The sequence below is a fragment of the Trachemys scripta genome, chromosome 17 (genome assembly GCF_013100865.1).
Source record: "Trachemys scripta elegans isolate TJP31775 chromosome 17, CAS_Tse_1.0, whole genome shotgun sequence".
Lineage (NCBI taxonomy): Eukaryota > Metazoa > Chordata > Testudines > Emydidae > Trachemys > Trachemys scripta.
This window is the reverse complement of record NC_048314.1, coordinates 25961331-25982359: the sequence shown is the minus strand read 5'-3', so window position 1 is coordinate 25982359 and position 21029 is coordinate 25961331. Positions and strand designations below refer to the sequence as shown.

Below are 21029 nucleotides of genomic sequence, written 5' to 3'. Positions count from 1 at the left end.
AATAACTAACTAAGCTAGGGAGAGTGGAGAACAGCTAAGCAGCGCTCCACAGTTCCAACGACCGTCAGGGGCGGTAAGAAGGAACTGAGGGGGCGCCGGGTCGGCTGGGGTATATATTCAGCGCCATGAAGGCGCCACTCTAGGGGGCTCCACAGCCGACCCGCCGGTGTTGCTAGGGTAGAAAATCTTCTGACGATCGTGCACGCGGCGCGCACACACCTAATGGAATGGATATGAGCAAGCACTCGAAGAAGAACAACAAGTTAGTCTTTAAGGTGCCACCAGATTCTTATTAACAGTCTCAGCAGAAGGGCGAGTTCCATAAGCATGGAAACGGCACTCCTCTTATGAGTCCTAGTGGTGGTCTTTCAAGAGCTGTGGTGGCATATTGGTTGGGGACATGGGAGAGAAGCTTGGACTGCCCTTACTAGTGCTGTAAGTCTTCCAAAGATAATTACAAAACTTAATTAATCAAGCATATTTCCAAAATTTGCAAAGATTCCATTTATTTCCTCAGCTTCCACTATCTTTATTTCTGCAGTAACAAGGAAGATTTTCAGTCCAAGAGGAAAGATGTAAATTTTCTTTACAAATCAAATTTTATTTGAAAATCTGGCAAAGTAAATTGAAATGTCTACAAGTATCAGGGGGTAGCCGTGTTAGTCTGTATCTACAAAAACAACAAAGAGTCTGGTGGCACCTTAAAGACTAACAGATTTATTTGGGCATAAGCTTTCGTGAGTAAAAACCCGAAGAAGTGAGGTTTTTACTCACGAAAGCTTATGCCCAAATAAATCCCTTAGTCTTTAAGGTGCCACCAGACTCTTTGTTGTTTTTGAAATGTCTACAGTAACTAAAATATATGATATTATATGATTTCATGTGATATGATAATAGGATACCAGATATGAAGAGCAAAGGAGGAAACTGTGACCAGCAGACTTAACAATAATAGTAAGTTTTTAAAACATATTAGGAACAAAAAAAATCCTGACAATGGAGACCTGAGAGAAGGTTTGGAATTGGGGGAAGGGGGGGGAGCATGGGCTGTTATAGCAAGGATAAGGGAGAGACAAGACAGAACTGGGGGAGAGGGGGAATCAAATCAGTATTTTAGATGTCTGTATACTAATGCAAGAAGTATGGGGAATAAGCAGGAAGAACTCAAAATGCTAGTAAATAAACAGAACTATGACATAGTTGGCAACACAGATTGGTGGGATAATACATATGACTGGAATATTGGTATAGAAGGGTACAGCTTGCTCAGGAAGGACAGGCAGGGGAAAAGGGGAGGTGGTGTTGCCTTATATATTAAAAATGTATACTCTTGGACTGAGGTTGAGATGGGAATAGTAGACAGACTAGCTGAAAGACTCTGGGTAAAGATAAAAAGGGCAAAAAACAAGGGTGATGTCATGGTAGGGGTCTACTACAAACCACCTAACCAGGAAGAACAGGTGGATGAGGCTTTTTTTAAGCAACCAACAAAATCATCAAAAGCACAGGACTTGGTGATAATGGGGGACTTCAACTACCCACACATCTGTTGGGAAAATAACATAGCAAGTTTTTGGAATGTACTGGAGGCCATTTTTTATTTCAGAAGGTGGAGAAAGCTACTAGGACAGAGGCTGTTCTAGATTTGATTTTCACAAATAGGGAGGAACTGGTTGAGATTTTGAAAGTGGAAGGCAGCTTGGGTGAAAGAGATCATGAAATGGTAGAGTTCATGATTCTAAGGAATGGTAGGAGGGAGAGCAGCAAAATAAAGACAATGGATTTCAAGAAGGAAGACTTTAGCAAACTCAAGGAGTTGGTAGGTAAGTCGCATGGGAAGCAAGTCTAAGGGGAAAAACAATTGAAGACAGTTGGCAGTTTTTCAAAGAGACATTATTAAGGGCACAAGAGCAAACTATCCCACTGTGTAGGAAAGCTAGGAAGTATGACAAGAGACTACCATGGCTTAATCAGGAGATCTTCCATATTCTGAAACTCAAAAAAGAGTCCTACAAGTGGGAACTAAGTCAAATTACAAAGGATGAACATAAACACCACAAGTATGTAGGGACAAAATTAGAAAGGCCAAGGCACAAAACGAGATCAAACTAGCTGGACACATAAAGGGTAACAAGAAAACATTCTACAAATACATTAGAAGCAAGAGGAAGACCAAAGATAAGGGAGGCCCATTACTCAATGAGGGGGGGAAAACAGTAACAGGAAATGTGCTTCATGACTTTTGTTTCGGTTTTCACCAAGAAGGTTGGTGGTGATAGGACGTCTAACATAGTGAATGTCAGTAAATATGAGGTAGGATCAAAAGAGGCTAAAATAGGGAAAGAACAAGTTAAAAATTACTTAGACAAATTAGATGTCTTCAAGTCACCAGGGCCTGATGAAATGCATCCTAGAATACTCAAGAAGCTGATGGAGGAGATATCTGCGCCATTAGCCAATTATGTTTGAAGAGTCATGGAAGAAGGGAGAGAATCCAGAAAAGGGAAAAGGGCAAATATAGTGCCAATCTATAAAAAGGGAAATATGGACAACCCAGGGAATTACAGACCAGTCATCTTAACTTCTGTACCCAGAAAGATAATGGAGCAAATAAGAAAGCAATCAATTTGCAAACGTTTAGAAGATAATAAGGTGATAAGTAACAGTCAGCATGGATTTGTCAAGAACAAATCGTGTCAAACCAACCTGATAGCTTTCTTTGACAGGGTAACAAGCCTTGTGGATAGGGGGGAAGCAGTAGATGTCGTATATCTTGACTTTAGTAAAGCTTTTGATACTGTCTCGCATGACCTTCTCATAAACAAACTAGGGAAATGCAACCTAGATGGAGCTACTATAAGATGGGTGCATAACTGGTTGGAAAACCGTTCCCAGAGAGTAGTTAACAGTGGTTCACAGTCATGCTGGAAGGGCATAACAAGTGGGGTCCCACAGGGATCAGTTCGGGGTCCGGTTCTCTTCAATATCTTCATCAATGATTTAGATAATGGCATAAAGAGTACACTTATAAAGTTTGTGGATGATACCAAACTGGGAGGGGTTGCAAGAGATTTGGAGGATAGGATTATAATTCAAAATGATCTGGATAAACTGGAGAAATGGTCTGAAGTAAATAGGATGAAATTCAATAAGGACAAATGCAAAGTACTCCACTTAGGAAGGAACAATCAGTTGCACACACAAAAAAAGGGACAAACACCTGTCAGAGGTGGTTTAGATAATACTTAGTCCTGCCATGAGTGCAGGGGATCAGACTAGATGACCTCTCGAGGTCCCTTACAGTCCTATGATTCTACAATTCTATGGTATTAGTCCATTAATGGATAGAAATGGTAGTATTATCAATAATAATGCAGAAGAGGCAGAAATGTTCAATAAAATATTTCTGTTCGGTATTTGGGAAAAACAGATGATGCAGCCTCATCAGATGGTGATGATGCTACTTTTTCTATTGCACTAATGTTTCTGGATAAAAGCCATTAAATGTAAACATTTTCAAATCAGCAGGTCCCAATAACTTGCATCCAACAGTTTTAAAAGAGCTGGCTGAGGAGCCAGTTTTTATCCAGAACTGAGGGACAGTCTCAAAAGTGGGGGACTGTCTGCTTGATCTACTTTATGCCAGAGGGTATGCTGGAAAACTGTTAAAAGGGAATAGATAACTTGTATTAGAAAAGGGAATTTACCTAATGTAGGACTGTAAAGCCTGATATTACATCTTCATGTTTTTTCCTATGTAATTTGTATGTGTTCGCTTTCCCTTGCTATTCCATCTTTGAATCTGTGATTTTTTTGTGTGTTTTTGTAAATAAACAGTTTGTTTACTTTTACCCAAAGCAGTCTCTGTTGTGCAAACTATGTGGAGTGTATATGACAAAGTGAACTGGTAAGTGGAGGCAGGTTTCATATCTTCGAGGGTGATGAATCCAAGAGGGGAAAAGTCTGAGTGTCTAGTAGTTGAGAACTTGGTTTAGATAGATTTGGGAAGACTCAAGATTGGAAGTGCTCTAAGGTCAACCCTGCAAGGAGTAGGTAGGCTGGTGGAAGCAAGGGTCAGACCTTTATGTTTGTGGGCTGGCTACCGTTGTTAGAGCTCTGAGCCATAGCTGCATGCCATGAAGGCACCCAAAGTTACAGGGCAGGCGGTGACAGAACCCCTTACTGGTCTGGGTGATCCCCAAAACATCACAGTAAGTCATGTGTGTATAAGATGGAACTAGAGGGGAGGTGTCTTGTCATAAAGATTTTCAGCACCAGAAACAGTTTGGATTATAGCATATGTTGTGCGCGCGCACACACACACACCTCTGAAGGGAAAGTATCGAAATGCCTAAAGTATGGAAATGTTTTGGTCTATTAACCTGGACTTTGACAAAAATTGCTTGAAAGACTTTTTAAAAGAACAAAGTCCTGCTTGATATCTTGATAGAACTGGTTACCTAAGAAAGCTTTTTATTATTAAATTATTATTTGTACTGCAATGATATGTAGAGGCCCCAACCAGGAATAAGGACCCTATCATGCTAGATGCTGTACAGGCACAAAAAACAAGTCATTGCCTCAAAGAGCTCACAGTCTAGGTTATTACAAGGCACAACAGATGAATGAGACAAACAAATTGGGGAAAGGAAATAACAGTAAAGCAAACAAGTTAAGCTTATGCTTTAGTTAAACGTGTAACTCAATGGTTTGTACTAAATGCCATAAAACAATATAGAATTCTCATTCATAAACAGATGGTTTCAAGTTGACGCCAAATTAGACTAATTTGATAAAACATACACAAAATCACTTCTAAAGGTAAATCACCTTCCTTCCTTCAGCCAGCTCTAACTCAGCAATCCAGTGATGTTTAGACAACAAAGCACAGGATTATTATACACCATAACAGAAGGGAGAAGATTTGAAATAAAGACAAGTTAACTTACAGCCCAAGTTTTCGTCAGCCTGAAAATAGGTGCGCTTTGCAATGCTGATACCACAGCCATGAGGGAATGTAGGTTGTTCAGTTCTAGAAGTTTCTGAAACACCACCAAAGGAAAAATTAATTAACCTTTTCTCATAGCTGTTTAGAGCCATCACTCTGAATACAACCAAACTAGAGCAAGGGGTACTAAATGATGTCTAATTTGGGAAATTCTATTAATCTGGGTGAAATTTTACACTTTAAAAATGTTGCAGATATTCCAGGCTTGCCTTGAACTCATTGCAAAGTGAAAGCTCACTTAGATATACCTCCTATGTTCACGAAACTAATTTGGGTTTTGCTAGGTTCTCTTTTTGGGAGTGGAAAAGATTAAATAATTTTTAAGGGTAACTCTGGTATTATTGTTGAAAACAAGTTCTAACAATAGGATACTATGGTTCTGGAAACATATATGTTTAATTGGGCCAAAAGATTCAACTTTGGCCTCCAAGGGTTACCGAGGATGTAGAATGAAGGTGTCAAGAATTAATAAAGTGACTTTTTGTTAAAAAATGTTGTCATCTCTTTTTAAAAAGCCAATACTCCCCACCCCCTTCCCAACATGTTTAAAAATCCAGCCTGTGGTCACAATCATTCCCAGCAGACTCCTTGCTGTAAAAATCACCAAAACAACTGAGAACATCTGAACATAAGACCTGCCATACTGGGTTAGACCCAATGGTCCATCTAGCCCAGTATCCTATCTTCTGACAGTCGCCAGTGCCAGAAATTTCAGAGGGCATGAACAGAACAGGGCAATTACCAAGTGATCCATCCCCTATCATCCAGTCCCAGTTTCTGGCAGTCAGAGGTTTAGGGACACCCAGAGCATGGGGTTGCATCCTCGACCATCTTGTCTAATAGCCATTGATGGACCTATTCTCCATGAACTTATCTAATTCTGTTTGAACCCAGTTATAATTTTGGCCTTCACAACATCCCTTGGCAACGAGTCCCACAGTTTGACTATGTGTTGAATGAAGGAGCAGAAGCAGCACTGTGTTGTATAAAAAAAAAGGTTTCCTACAACACAGTGCCTGCAGCAAAGAAAAATGGGAAATACTTTCACATAACTCATTTGTAAAAAGATTTTAAGAGGCTCTACATTCATTCTTACTTCCAGTATTAGCTGTGGATAACAGTACTAGGATTACCATTCGTCCGGATTCTCCCAGACATGTCTGGCTTTTTTGAGTTAAAAATAGCGTCCAGGGGGAATTTGTAAATGTCCAGATTTCCTCCCCATGCAGAGCGCACACGGCTGACAGGGCAGCCGGCCGGATCGTGCCACTCGCACGGGGCTCTGGCAGCCAGAGCCCCTCCTCCGCTTCCCCCTCCTCTCCCCTGCAACTTGAGATCACTCCCCTCCTCTCTCTCCCTCCCTCCCCCCCCCTGCATTTGCAGATCGCTGGCTGGCCGTTTGCCTCAGCCTCTGGCAGTCTGGAGCTCCTCCCCCTGCTCCCCCCTCCCCGGCTGCCGAGCGCGCTGTTCCGCAGCACTCTGTTTTGAGCGGCACAGTAAGGGGGCCAGGGGGTCGGAGAAGGGGCAGGAAGGTTCTGGAGGGGGCAGTCAAGAGACAGGGAGCAGAGGGGTTTAGATGGGTCGGGAGTTCGGGGGGGGGGAGACTGTCGGGGGGCGGAGTGGTTGGATGGGGTGTGGGAGTCCCTGGTGTCTGTCTGGGGGTGGGGGTGTGGATAAGGGTTGGGCAGTCAGGGGACAGGTAGGGGGTAGGGTCCTAGGGGCCCAGTTAGGATGGGGGGAGGATCCCAGGAGGGGGCAGTCAGGGGACAAGGAGCAGGTAAGCTTATATAGGGGGGGAGTCCTGGGGAGCAGTTAGGGGCAGGGGTCCCAGGAGGGGGCAGTCAGGGGACAAGGAGTGGGGGGGAGGATTGGGGGTTCTGAGAGGGGCGGGAAGTGGGAGGGAGTGGAAGGGCAGGGGTGGGGCTAGGGCAGGGGCGGGGCTCCTCCCGTCCTCTTTTTTGATTGTTGAAATATGGTAACCCTAAACAGTACTTAAGGTGTTAAAAAACTAGGTAATAGCCCTTTGTTTCTCAGGTCAGGTATGAGAAATAATTATTTTATATACAACTCCTAATATATATGGGTAGTGCACTAAAATGATATTACAGCAGCCAGGCCATCATCACAGAATTACAAAAATGCAGGGAGGGAAACAAAAGGGGAGAGGGGGATGGGAAAGGACACTGTTGCTCCTCCCCGCTAGACTGGAACTGGGGATTGGGGGGGAAGGGAGAGGGGCACCAACAGAGAAGGACACAGGAAACCAAGGGACACAAACTCCAGTACAAGATAGAAGAACTGGGTTCTCCAGCTGCACTGGGGAGGAAAGAAACTAAACTAACATGAGGGGGGTGCAAAGCAGTGAGGGAAACAAATAAAAAGGGGAAGGGAATCACAAGCACTAGAGAAAAGGGTGCAGGCAAACAGGGCGAAATGGGAGGAAAGAAGGGAGGGGTGGGGTACACAATAGGAGTTGTGGGAGGAAAGTGCACTACTGGAGATCTGGGTGGTGCAGATGCTGACAAGCACCAGGAAGGAAAATCCTACAGGTACAGAGGCCAAGGGCAGGAGAAACCCTACCCAACAGGGTGAACAGCCCTTCCTGGCCCTGGAGTTCTGAGGGAAGAGACCTCGCCAGAGGGGAGATACTGAACTGGGGGCCTGGTTTGTTGCCACGACGCCTGTAGGGGCTACCAGAGACTAAGAGGCTTCCCTCCCCCTCCACCTCCCCCGTCAGGGAGGCCAGGAGGAACCATGCTCAGGCAAGGCATGGACAGCAAACCCAGGGGTGTGGGGAAACTCTGAGGTAGAAAGGAATACCCTGGCCCACCGCTAAGTGGAAGTGCGGAACCCACCGAGGTAGAGAAGGAGCTCTGTCACACAGACAAAAATCATAATGCTTCTGTCTGAAAACCAAAATGCTTCATTTCTGAAATGCTACCAGTGTGCCTCTGGGAAGTTGTAACACATATGCCTAGTCATAGGGTGCTCCACTCACTGCTGTGCTGGTCCCTCCTCCTGGTCACTCTGGGGATTAGTTCTCAAGGCCGACACCCCTAACCGCGGCTTGCATGATGTCACTCTGACTCTAGTCTGCAGCTCCACTTGCTCCAGAATTTGCAGCATCCTCTTCCTGACTTAGCCCTCCAGCTAGGTCACTCAGTGTTCCCCCTTCTGAGGTTCAGTCCTAGGCAGTCTGCACCAGTACTACTTCCTCACTAGCTAGTAGGGGAACACAGGCCCGCCCTCTTGTCCAGGTTCCAGTCCAGAGACCCTCATCTGAGCAATTCTGAGTTTCCTCTTTCTGTCCTCACTGCTCCTCCCCTGGACTGATTTCTACGACACCTGGTTCCCCTTCTCTCTCTGGGTGTACCAGCTCCATGAACCCTCCTCCTTCTTCCCAGGGAGTGACTGCTGCCTGCCTTCCTGCAGCTTTTCCCAGCTGCCTCCAAACATTCCTCCCTTTTCCCAGCAGCCCAGTCTGTAGCCTGCTATCTGGTTTTATAGGCCCTGCATGTTTCTGCACAAGTGAACCTCTTTCCAACCAGCTGCCTCCAGCCTAAAGCAGCCTAATTAGCTGACTGGACCCACCTGGCCCAGCCCAGCTCTTGCAGGCCTAGTGTGGGGAGCTCACCCCACCACATGCCTAATACTCCAATTCTCCTCTGTGACCTGAATCCCTAGTAGGACTACATCTTCCCACGATGCACAGCTCCCCTCACCAAGGGCTTTGTCTACATGGGAAGTTATGGCACAGAAAGCCAGGATCTGAATCTAGAGCACACCTGCTTGCCACCCAGTTGAGTCCATGTGGACACAGCTAAAGTGCAGTGCAAGTCCTGGAGCATAGCTTGGCTTATTACTACCTGAAAGTGTATTAAGCCAAACTGCACTCCAGAACTTTCAATGTGCAGTAACAGTATCCACACAGCACATTACTGAGCAGCAAGCTGGTGCTTTGCAGATTCACATCTGGATTATTGCGCAGTAATCTGCATGTAGACAAATCCCAAAAGATGACATTGTGGTGCATCACAAAAATTGTAATTTAACTGGTGAGCCCTACCTATAGCAGAGAATGGGAGGATCAGGCCTCAGAACTCCAGCTTCATTAGGCTCTATGACAGCATGTCAAAATAGAAATATTCTGGTTTTTAGCCAAAATATTTTGGCTTTCAATTTTTTGCCAGCAATTCTAAATTTTCTGTGGAAAAGGTTGATGAAAACAATTTTTTGGTGAAAATTTTCTGTGGGGAAATATTTTTTTTTCCCAACCAGCTCTAGTGCTAGCAACAAAAAGTTGTTTTGGTAATTATGTTGCCCATGGCTCCAATGCAGCTCAACAGCATAATAGCAGCAAGATGAATCACCTTTAAACTTGTAAAAATGCTAAACTAGAATATTTATAGCAGAAGCCAGTTAAAAAGTTCACTGCCCATTGTACCTAACTATGTACGAGCAGATCAACCTGTGGTGGTCACATTGTGTGTCACAATGACCAAGCACTTAGTGGGATAGCAGGAGCTGTGCTATAAAGAATTTTATTCTTCAGTGGTCTAAAGAAACAGTTGATATGAGGAGTGGATAAACAGACCAAAAAAAATATTTTGAATAATAATAATAATAATAATAAAAATGCACACTTACCTTAGCTATTTTCACAAAATGGCTCAATATTTCTGCCCTTATTTTTAAGGTCTGTGCTGTTAAAATTTCTCGTACAACCCAGAAACTGACCTATAAAGAAACATATACATCTGAATTTAATGCAAAAAAACCCACCTTTTTTTATATTAAACATCTATAAACTGTCTTGATTCTCTAGAGAAAATGCAGGTTAGGAGCAGGAAAGATACGAATCTTTTAAGAAAGACAGGGTATTAAACAAACCTTAGTAAGCAACTGCTGAACTGATTACCCATACCACTTCTTTAATTTCAATGACTTAACTAAACAAAAAGACTTGAGAGATTAATTTAGATTTATAAAGTTTAATTAAATATCCTTAACAGCCACAACTGATAGGACAGCATATTAGCAGACTAGGATTTGGCTAACAAACTAGAAAACTGGTCAATATAATCATTCAGATTTTCAGAATCAAATCACACAACCTCTACAGAAAATAACACCTATATTCAATCACTATCTAGGAAAGGTGACTTTATTTAGATTTTTGATTATAGTCCCTCCGAACAGGAACTCACTTGTGCCAACCGATTTTATCAACCCTGCTGTTGGTAACACAGCAGACGAAAAAGAAAAAACAGAAGCAAAATGTAAAACGAAAACTCCCCTTCAATACAAAGTTAAAGTGCAAGACAATTTGGTTAATTAAATATATGCCAGTTAACCCTGGTCTCCTAGGGTTTCTTATTTGAATATTACTGCTTGACAGTAAGGGCTTCTCTTCATGCAACAGTTAGCTGAAGTTAGTAAAGTTGCTCCAATTAAGTTAGCCTAGCTCCAATGAGAGCAGGGTGAGAGCAACAAGATTAGGAAATAACCACCTACACAGAGTGATTTGTTTAGTAGCATAGACTGATTGGATATGCAGTTGATGAGTTGTAATTCGAGCTGCTGCATTACAGCAACACTCCAACAATTAAATCGCCATCCCCTCCAGCCTTGCAGACTGAAAGACCAGTGATCTAGCCACTAGGTCGCCCAGCCACATAAGACCCTATCACAGATTATAATCAAGTCATCCCTTAATCCTCTCTTTGTTAAATTAAACAGATTAAGCTTCTTGTGTTTATCTCTATGTAGAGAGTGAACAATGCTCCTACTCCTACATGGTTTACCATACTGGTGCAGCAAGATAGGAATATGAGGAAACTGCCGCTGCCTGTGCTCACCTATTCTGGATAAACAGAGGTCATCAATCTCTACGACTGTCAACCTAGCAGCTTTCCATAAGAATTACATTTATTAAAATTTATAAAATTTAGGGGAAAGATGAAAGATTATCCATGTAAATTTAAGAGCCATAGATACTTATGAAGTGTAGCTACTAGAACGTTATAGTGGGAGAATGTTTTCATTTGGGATGAGCCCTTTCCTCACAGCTGAGAAGAGGCAGGAAGCAGACTCATATACCCAAAATGGCTGCTAATTTTTGACTGAGTCACAGAATTTAGCTAGTATCAAGACTTGCATATTTTCTTTATGCACCCGAGGGATTTCCTCTGCCATATTTGAAACATACACTAAAACATGTGATTGACTATCCCTTCACCTAGATGCCTGTGCACAATGACAAACTGCACAACTACTTCTGAGTGCACTCTAAGCACAATTTGAGGGTTATTGTTACTCGGAATGCTCCTAAAATTAGCATATACATGATTTGCTAGGTAGGATTTTTCCTTTTTAAATTACAAGAGTGTTATAAGGTTAAGTTATGCTTTGTATTGCAACTTGAGTGGAAACATTTTAACTTGTTCATTTCTTATTATTAGATACTAGGTGAATACATGCACGTGTCTACATAATAGAATCAAACAAAACAGTGTTCGCAAACTAACTGTGTTTTTGTGTTTAGTGAGGGTTACATCAGAAACCCAGAAAATCTCAGGCTCTGGAAGAAATCTTGTTGTTTGAGAGCAGGTTGTTGAACTGGAATATAATCAAATACTCTTGATCAGAAAGAAAAAAAATATTCCCTTAATGTTTAGCAATTTGTTCTCACATCTGTTACTAAATAAATAAAATCCCCCATCAAAAAAGAGCAAACAAAATAAACAAACAAGCCCAAACCCAACACCACCAATCCATTCTTCTTCTTCATGTCCATTGAGTATCATGTAATAACACTCATCTTAAAATGACCCTATTTTTATATTCATCCTTTGCAGCATTTAAATGTAACTCTGATCTGAAAAATTAGAAGTCAGTTATAATCAACACATTTGCTACACCCATACTGATCTCCTTTAAAGCCAACAACTCTCAAGAAAAAAAAAACTAATTATTTTATGGTTACTAATCCATCAAAACACTGTGTTAATAGGATTCAGATGTGGCACATTTATGTATATCAGTGAAGTAACAAATTCAATCCTTGTTAAATTCAGGTGGGCAGTGTTAATTCTGTAAATCTAATTAGATTATTTACCTGATTAAACCTCCTTGTGAAGGCAACAATATTAGGGGCGAGGATGTGTTTTTCTTTCTTATTCCATCCACAGCTGGCTAGTTCCTAGAAAATACGCCAAAATACTGTTTCACTATTTACATCTTTTTAAAAGAGAGATAAACAGTCTTTAAAAATAAAACAATGTTGAAATATTGTCTTTGAATTCCAATGTAGGGAAACTAAACTTAACTGAAATACCATTAGAGGGAAGCATGGAAATGGACACATAAAAGTAATATCTACCGTAGACATTTCTAAAACATCAATCACTGCATTTATAAATCAAGTATCAGAGGGGTAGCCATGTGAGTCTGTGTCCACAAAAACAATGAGGAGTCCAGTGGCACCTTAAAGACTAACAGATTTATTTGGGCATAAACTTTATGTCTCTTTATGTGCCTGTATATTTATGCTTGTATCTGTAATTTTCACTCCATGCATCTTAAGAACTGTTTTTTTACCCACGAAAGCTTATGCCCAATAAATCTGTTAGTCTTTAAGGTGCCACCGGACTCCTCGTTGTTTTTTCAGTTATAAAGGCCCTAATTCCACGACAACTACACTATAAAACTATGCTCTCTCCTCTGTATTTGTGTATTTGCTGTGATACACTTTTCCAAGAGTGGGAAAAACAGATACACACAAGACAAATGGACCTCATCACTGTAGTATCTAAGGCCTCAGTTCTACACTGAGCACTTCACCCTCACAGACTTCAATTCAAATGAGGCTCACACTGCTCCAGGCCTGGAAGAGCTCAATGCAGGATAGGGGACTAAGAACTTTACTCACACACTACTATCTTATTCCATGCAAAAGCTTTAGTATTAAGGCAATGTTAAGATTGAAAAAAAAAAATCAAACACTTAAGTGTCTAAAAGCAGAGTTAAGTTAGTGCAGACTCAAGGTGTAAAGCTCAGCAACTCTGCAGCCTGTGCTTATAACTTAACTAAGTCTTCTCAATATTATAGCTTGTCAATTAATACAATTTATAATAAAACTAATTATAAATACTACATATAATAAATAACAGTACATTTGTTCTCTAGATTTGGCATGATTTTTAAGTCTCATGAGATCTACAAAACAAGCCAAATTTGAATAAAACAGTTCAGCAATTTTAAAGTTATGAACATTTAAAGAGGTGGAGTTGGATCAGAGTTGAAATGGTCTCAACTCATAGATCATACCAGTTTGAAACAACAACTCGTTTAAAATTGCCTTGTGATTGATAATCCTGAGTTTGAACCATCAGAAGTTAGCCACTCTTGACCAAAGTCTTGCAAGTAGCCAGAAAATATATTAAAGACTAGAACTTAAAATTTTACATCAATTGAACAGTTGGCTAATAACTATTTAACTACTTAGTTTTTAACTTCTTCTCCATTAAATAGAATTTACAATAATACTTCCTAACTAGGTACCAGTCATTACTATTCACTATCATTAGGGTAGGACATTTTCTGGAGAGATATCCCAAAAAAGCCACCCTTCTCATTCTCTGTGTAGCATGTGCTAAAATACTATCATACTTTTATGTTGGACCTTTATCATTAAGCACTTAATTACACAGAGAGAGTATTAAGGAACTTCAGCTGCCTCTGGGAAGAAAGGCGATAGCCAAAATGTGCACAAGACAGAGGGAGGAGGGCATTTCCTCTTTTAACTGTAACTTGGACAAACTTTACTCCTACAAAATGCATCATGGGCTTTTCAACATAAATACATCCACAGCCAAGAGTGTTCCTATTTTTAAGGTTTCACACATTGAATTGACAATGAAGGTCTTGACAATGAAGGTCTGATCCGCCTACATGGAACCTATTGATTCAGACACTAAGTATTTTAAATACAATGTTTAGTAAATTATACTACAATTGGAAGAGTGCAGAGAAGGGCAACAAAAATGATTAGGGGGATGAGACAGCTTCCATATTTGGAGAGATTAAAAAGTATATGAAACTGTTCATCTCAGAAAAGACACAACTGAGTGGCGATATGAAAATCATGAATGGTATGGAGAAAGTGTTACTTATCCCTTCACATCACACATGAACTAGGGGTCATCTGCTGAAATTAATAGGCAGCAGGTTTAAAACAAACAAAGGGAAGTACTTCTTCACACAATGCACAAACTGTGAAACTTGTGGCCATAGGATATTGTGAAGGCCAAAAGTATAACTGGGTTCAAAAAAGAATTAGATAAGTTCACGGAGGATAGGTCCACCAATGGCTATTAGCCAAGATGGTGGGGGGGGGGGATACAACCCCATGCTCTGGGTATCCCCTAAATCTCCAGCTGGGACTGGACAACAGGGGATGGATCACTTGATAATTGCACTGTTGTGTTTATTCCCTCTGAAGCACGTGGCACCAGCCACACTCAGAGGCAGGATACTGGCCTAGATGGACCATTGATCTGAACCTGTATGGCCATTCTTATCTCTTAAATATTTCTAACCTTTTACTCAGCCCATACACACAAGCAGCACCCAACTGTTGCCAGGGGGCTGTGTGGTCGGTAGTAGAACTAGGATTCCAGGGGTGATGTTTTTTCTTTCTGCTCCTCCAAACAGCACAGGACACCTAATAATATTTATGCAGCTAAGATAAGGGAAGATAACACCCAGAGAACCACTTACAAGATAACAATGAACAAGATAAGTTGGGAAAACAGGTAAAGAATTGGTGAACATGGACAGTGTGTGGACAGAACATGCTGTACAGAGATTGGTTCCTACAAAGTAACCAAGCCAACCCTAAAACGTGTAATACACATCTAATTGCATTTACTGTACAGTGTAACTGTATATAAAGGGAGAGGGTTTCTGTGTAACTTGGATATACAATGTACCCTGAATCCACACCTTGCATTTAAGTCTGATCAACTCAGTGTAGCATTGCTGTATGCCAGCAAAAGATACCTGAGTGATAAAGAGTTGATGTGGGCCTAAGGGGCCAATTAGGATACCAGGCTGCATGTAGAGGGAGAACCAGGCTTAAATGAACAAGAGGCTCAGCTGGGCTCAAGTAGGATGGATTATAAAGCCAGGAAGTTTGCAGCAGAAGGGGCCTGCAGGAGAGAGTCTGCAGTCACTCCAGGGAGCAGAGGGGGGTGAAAACCCAGGAGGGAGAGAAAGCCCCAGGCTTCTAGCCGTAGAAGAAGGGTAAATCCCAGAGAAGATGTGGGGAAAGGAAGCCTGAAAGTACTAAGTAAGAAGAAGCCCAGGAAAACAGCAGTAAGTGGTAGGACTCACTGACCTTGGCTGCTTGTTATAGGTCCCTGGGCTGGAACCCAGTTCAGAGGGCAGGCCTGGTTCCCCTACCAGCTACTGGGAAGTGGCACAAGAGCATTGGAGACACCAACCAGACAGCTTAGCGAGTTTGTTCCCTAAGCCTAGGAGTGGCCCCCAAGAAAGCGCTGTCTCCTGCACAGATGAGCTTTACCCTTGCGGTAGACAATTCTACTGTGTCAAAGTGAAAATGTCAACTGTGGTCTTTGTGCCAAAGCTTCAGCTAACCTTTTAAGTATCTCAGGCCCTGATCACTAAATCCCTTGAAGACGAGAATAGCAAAGTTGAATATGATATGATGTTGTATGGGAAGTGTGACAGGATGTACCTGGCCTTTATGGTTCTCTACAGAAGGGCCCTCATTCCTACTACAACCCGCCTCAGGAAAGGAGCAGCGAAAGTGAGTCCTCCAGGTCTGCTTACAGAGGCCTCACAGAAGCAGCCAATGAGAGCCCAGCAGGTTCAGATAAAAGGAGCTGCAGACTCAAGCAGGTCAGTTCCTGGCTGGGACCAGAGGGGCAAATAAGGGTGCTCCTTTCTGTCCAAAGCCTGAGAACTACACCCTGTGGTAAGGAGCGAAGATAAAGAGGCAAGGCAGGAAGAGCTCCAGGGAAGTAGAAGCAACGAGTCGAAGAGAATGGTACGTGGCCACTGGCCAATAGTAAAATTGTGTAAGAAGGGGACAAGGCTCATTTTGAAGCTAGAGCAAAGGGCTAAATTTAAATGGCCTAGAGCTGGGGCTGAAGACCCTGGTGAGGGCAGGCAGACAGTCTTTTTTGGACTGTTTGCTACCCCAAAAGCAGTTAATTTTGAATGTGTGATGAGGCCAGAGGGCCAAGCCACTGAAGACCTTCCAAACTAAGTTGACAACCTACAGAAGACTCCAGGAGTGGGGAAAAGAACTGCAGTATCACACCCAGCCATTAAGTGGTGTTCAAGAGGTATCACCCCATTACAGAGAGCCAATGTCAGAAGCAGAAGACAAGTTTGATGTGTTTGCTGTAACTTGTATTGCTGGGGAGGCATACTATTGTATTTTGTATTAGATACGATTTCCTGAGGGCTGATAATTTCATGCTCTGCAAACAAGGTAATATATCTAGGAAAGAATGAAGGTCATTCACATAGGATTGGACTAACTTGGAAAGCAGAGACTGAGAAAAGGAATTAGAGGTCAGAGTGAATAAAAAACTCAACTTGAACTCCCAGTGCAATGGGCCGGCTAACTCAACAAATGATCCTTATTTGTATAAAAAAGGGAAATATCAAGGAGGAGTAGGGAGGTTTTATTACTGTATAACTGTAAATTGCACCATATATAGCTTAGTAGATCTCATCCTCATTTTTTTTATTCACAAATTGGAAGAGGAAAAACAAGCTTTCCTGATTTTTCAACTCCCAATTGGTTTCTTAACTTTGAATGAACAAGTCATTGAGCTGAACTAGTTGAATAAACTGAAATGAAGGAAACATTCTGTCTACCTGCAGAAGGCTGTCAAAGGCTGAGTTAGTCTCTAAACAAATTCTGGTTCCAGTGCTTAGCCAGTGACTTCCATCAGTTCAATGGTTTAACTTTCTTTAAAACTTTGGTAAAACAATGTACCGCTTATTTAAAAAAAATTAAATGAATTTGTTATAGAAAGTTTAGGCTTGTAATGTAGCTTGTCATAATTTAAAATTACATTTTAAATAAAAATGCATTTAATTTAAATTAAAATCCGATTTAAATAAAAAATTGTTTTTATTTACTCTGTTTCTGCAATACCTTTGTTACTCGACTGACTAGAACGAACCAAAACATGGATTGCATCTATTTTCTGGACTTCTGAAAATGTCCAGTAAACTGTTTGTTCTAGCTTCCTTTTTTGTCTTGAAATTACATGTAATAAAAATATAGACAAGCATGATAGGGCAGTCTACAGTTAAGGTAGCAAAACACTTAATAGGTGTCAATTCCAGGAGAGGCAAAGCTGCTTTTGTAATGAGCCAGCCACTCCCAGTCCCTATTCAAGCCCAAATTAATGGTGTTAAATTTGCAAATGAATTTTAGTTCTGCTGTTTCTCTTTGAAGTCTGTTTCTGAAGTTTTTTTGTTCAAGAATAGTGACTTTTAAATCTGTTATAGAATGTCACAAACACGTGATAAGTTCTCACAACAGCCATGAGTAATGTCTTCTACTACCTCCAGTTGACTAGAAAACTCTGTCCTATACTGGCAGATGAAGACTTGCCCTCAGTTATTCATGCCAATCACCTCTTGGTTAGACTACAGCAATGTGATATACCAGGGCATGAAACCTTCAGCACTTAGGAAACTCCGACTAGTACAAAAAACTGTAGCGAGTCTCCTCAGCAACACAGGCTACCGTGAACACATCACACCTGTCTGTCCTCCATTCCCTATGCTGGCTTCCCATAGAACTTTGAATCAAGTTCAATTGATCTTCAAAACATTCAGTGGCCTGAACCAGGATACCTAAAAGACCATTTAAAGCTCTGGGACAAAGGAACTCTGGCACAATAGAACTCTCAACAAGAATAAAGCTTGTCGGGGGCAGGGGGAGAGGAGGGGGAGAAAGACAGAATCTTCTCTGGAGGTGGTCTGAGACTGTGGAATTAATTCCCCCAGCAACTAAGAGCTCTCAGAAACATCACCATATTTTGCTCCAAGTGGAAGGTACATTTCCTTGACCTTGCCTTCTCTAATATAAACACAAGGCAACAGGTACATTTAACCAAAAAACCCACCACTACCAAAACAAGACACTCCATTTGCTTCTCTCTCTGGGAGAGGATGAGAAGATGCGCAGTCATGTTGTTTAACGTACTATGGTGATGAATGCAGTACAAAAACCTATATAGAAGAGAACCAGAGTAGGGGCAGAGTGAGTTCATATCTTTGCTGCTGCTGTTGTTGTTTGGCTGGAGAACTTTTCTAGAAGGCTAGATTCACATGGGAGCAGTACATCTGAAAAAGCAAGAAATAAAAGGAGTGACAGCAGCAGATCTGGACACTGATTCAAGAAAGCATCCCTATTCAAGGCAACACTTACGTATATGCTTAAATTTAAGAATGTGCTTAAGTGTTGTCCTGAATAGGTATAGATTTCAGCATATGTTTAAGTGATCTTTCTGAACAGGGCCCTAAATCTGTATGTCTGGGAGGATTTTCCTGTGTGTTTGAATGAGTTTGATTCTCTTCATTATACAAATGATCCCAGCCCAAGATCTATGCAGGGAAAATGTACATTGTTATGGCATAATGGAGGGGAGTTTCATATGCTTTGCTGAAATCTTGGCAGACACGAAGTATGATCTGAAGTGATTTTTATTTTTTTGTTCAGCCCTTCTTGAAGTATGGATAAGCAGAAATCAAGCTGCTGAAAAAGTGCAGTAGAAAGCACCACAAAAACAGCAGTTCCCAACATTTGCAAAAGAAGGAAAATACAATTAAATATATTCATATTAATTTTTGACCAGTTTTCATATTCTAATATACTGGAGCACAAACATACACAATTTGCAATAAAAACCTCTTGTGATTATCAATTACCTCTGTATTTCATCATGACCAAGAGTAACGGACTTTAGCCATTAAAAATATATACTAAATTATCCATCAGACTAAGAGTATTTTCCTATTATTTACATTGAATTAAAAACTTTTCTTTTTCAGTTGCATTTTGATCTTAGACAGCTTTAGTCTCTGGATAAACAGTACCTGGATATTTTGAATCTTTGCCAAGTGTCTGATAAATTCCAGCCATTGTTTGAACAGTGGAACATATTACATCACAAATACGATATTTGCTTTTCCATTTTGATGACAACTACAGCTGTAGTTATTGACATAAATCCCCACAAGCAGGTCTATTGGAGAAGTCTTTCTCTATTTTCTGATTTTTCAGGGGTAGCATGTGAACTTCTGTTTCAAATGCCAATGCCTACCCTATTTTCCTAGAGAAGCTGAAATGGCATTTCAACTACATGCACGATTAATGCATTCTGTGTGACAAGATCACACTAAACAGGTCACAATGTAAGAAATGTATGAACAAAAGGGTCGAACTAAGGGCTCGTCTATATGAACACTAATTTCCAAGAAAACGGGTGTGTAAACCTACCCTGCACTAGCCTGCTCTGCAGTAACTGTCCACATGAACCTTGCCACCATGTGCTAAAAGTTCTGTAGTGTGCTTTAATCTACTTCTATTTCAAAGTGGGACAAATCAAACCATATTATGAAATATTTTGTGCACGGTTTGTAAAAAGTAGATTTGCACCCCAGCTTGCCCTGAAGTAAGTGTTCATATAAACAAGCCCTAAGTGAGTGGACAGCAGATGCTTCTCCTTTGGCTGACTGATTTAGGCCCCAGTTAAGGAAGCATCCATATTCAGGACAGCACCTAAACATGTGCTTGTCTCATTGATGTCAATAGGACTTACACACATGCTTAAGTGATTTGCTGAATTGTGGCCTTAAAGGGGAATCTACCATTGGGATGTATTAACAGGTGTGTTGTGAGCAAGACACGAGAAGTCATTCTTTCGCTCTACTCTGCTCTGGTTAGGCCTCAGCTGGAGTATTGTGTCCAGTTCTGGGCACCGCATTTCAAGAAAGATGTGGAGAAATTGGAAAGGGTCCAGAGAAGAGCAACAAGAATGATTAAAGGTCTTGAGAACATGACCTATGAAGGAAGGCTGAAAGAATTGGGTTTGTTTAGTTTGGAAAAGAGAAGACAGAGGGGACATGATAGCAGTTTTCAGGTATCTAAAAGGGTGTCATAAGGAGGAGGGAGAAAACTTGTTCACCCTAGTCTCTAAGGATAGAACAAGAAGCAATGGGCTTAAACTGAGCAAGGGAGGTCTAGGTTGGACATTAGGAAAAAGTTCCTAACTGTCAGGGTGGTTAAACACTGGAATAAATTGCCTAGGGAGGTTGTGGAATCTCCATCTCTGGAGATATTTAGGAGTAGGTTAGATAAATGTCTATCAGGGATGGTCTAGACAGTACTTGGTCCTGCCATGAGGGCAGGGGACTGGACTCGATGACCTCTCGAGGTCCCTTCCAGTCCTAGAATCTATGAATTGCAGTAAAAGGAGCAGAATTTCTGTCCCCACACAAAATACCTACACACCACAGTAATTTAATTATATGCACTCATATCTTCCCTCACATTTCTATCTTTGTTTTATTTTATCTTTTTTTCTTGAAGGGGTTTATAGTGTACACCTCGAGTTTAGGATTAAAAAATAGATTTAGATTCAAGGAGTTTAACAAAAGAGAAAATAGCCTTTATAGTTAGAACCAAGCCATATTTTTTGCATAAACTGTTTATAGGGCACTCAGCTGGGATGTGGGAGATCAGGGTTCAATTCCTCCTTCTGCCTGATGTGGAGCAGGGATCTCAACTTGGGTCTCCCACAATGCAGGAGAGTGTCCTACCACTGAGTTAAAGGTTATAAGGAAGGCATGACTGTCACCCACCCACTTTCCTTCTCCAACTCCACCTTTGCCTCTGGCAGTTTTGTGAATCTAGCCCCTTATTTCCTTTGTTTTTATTTTAAAAACGCTCAGACACAAAATGGCA

General features: G+C 41.3%; 1 protein-coding gene across 8 annotated transcripts in view; it reads right to left on the bottom strand.

Annotated features, from left to right (window-relative positions):
- RALGPS1 (Ral GEF with PH domain and SH3 binding motif 1) overlaps positions 1-21029 on the bottom strand; it is a 397330-nt gene that overhangs the window by 265034 nt on the left and 111267 nt on the right. For all 8 annotated transcript variants that reach the window (XR_004648476.1, XM_034793617.1, XM_034793611.1 and 5 more), the window contains 3 exons: positions 12126-12209; positions 9656-9745; positions 4950-5042 (listed from right to left, as the gene is read on the bottom strand). Coding sequence is in view for 7 of the 8 variants with exons in the window: in XM_034793617.1 (XP_034649508.1) it covers positions 4950-5042; positions 9656-9745; positions 12126-12209 (267 nt within the window). In the remaining variant the exon portion in view is untranslated. The remainder of the gene's footprint in view (positions 1-4949; positions 5043-9655; positions 9746-12125; positions 12210-21029) is intronic.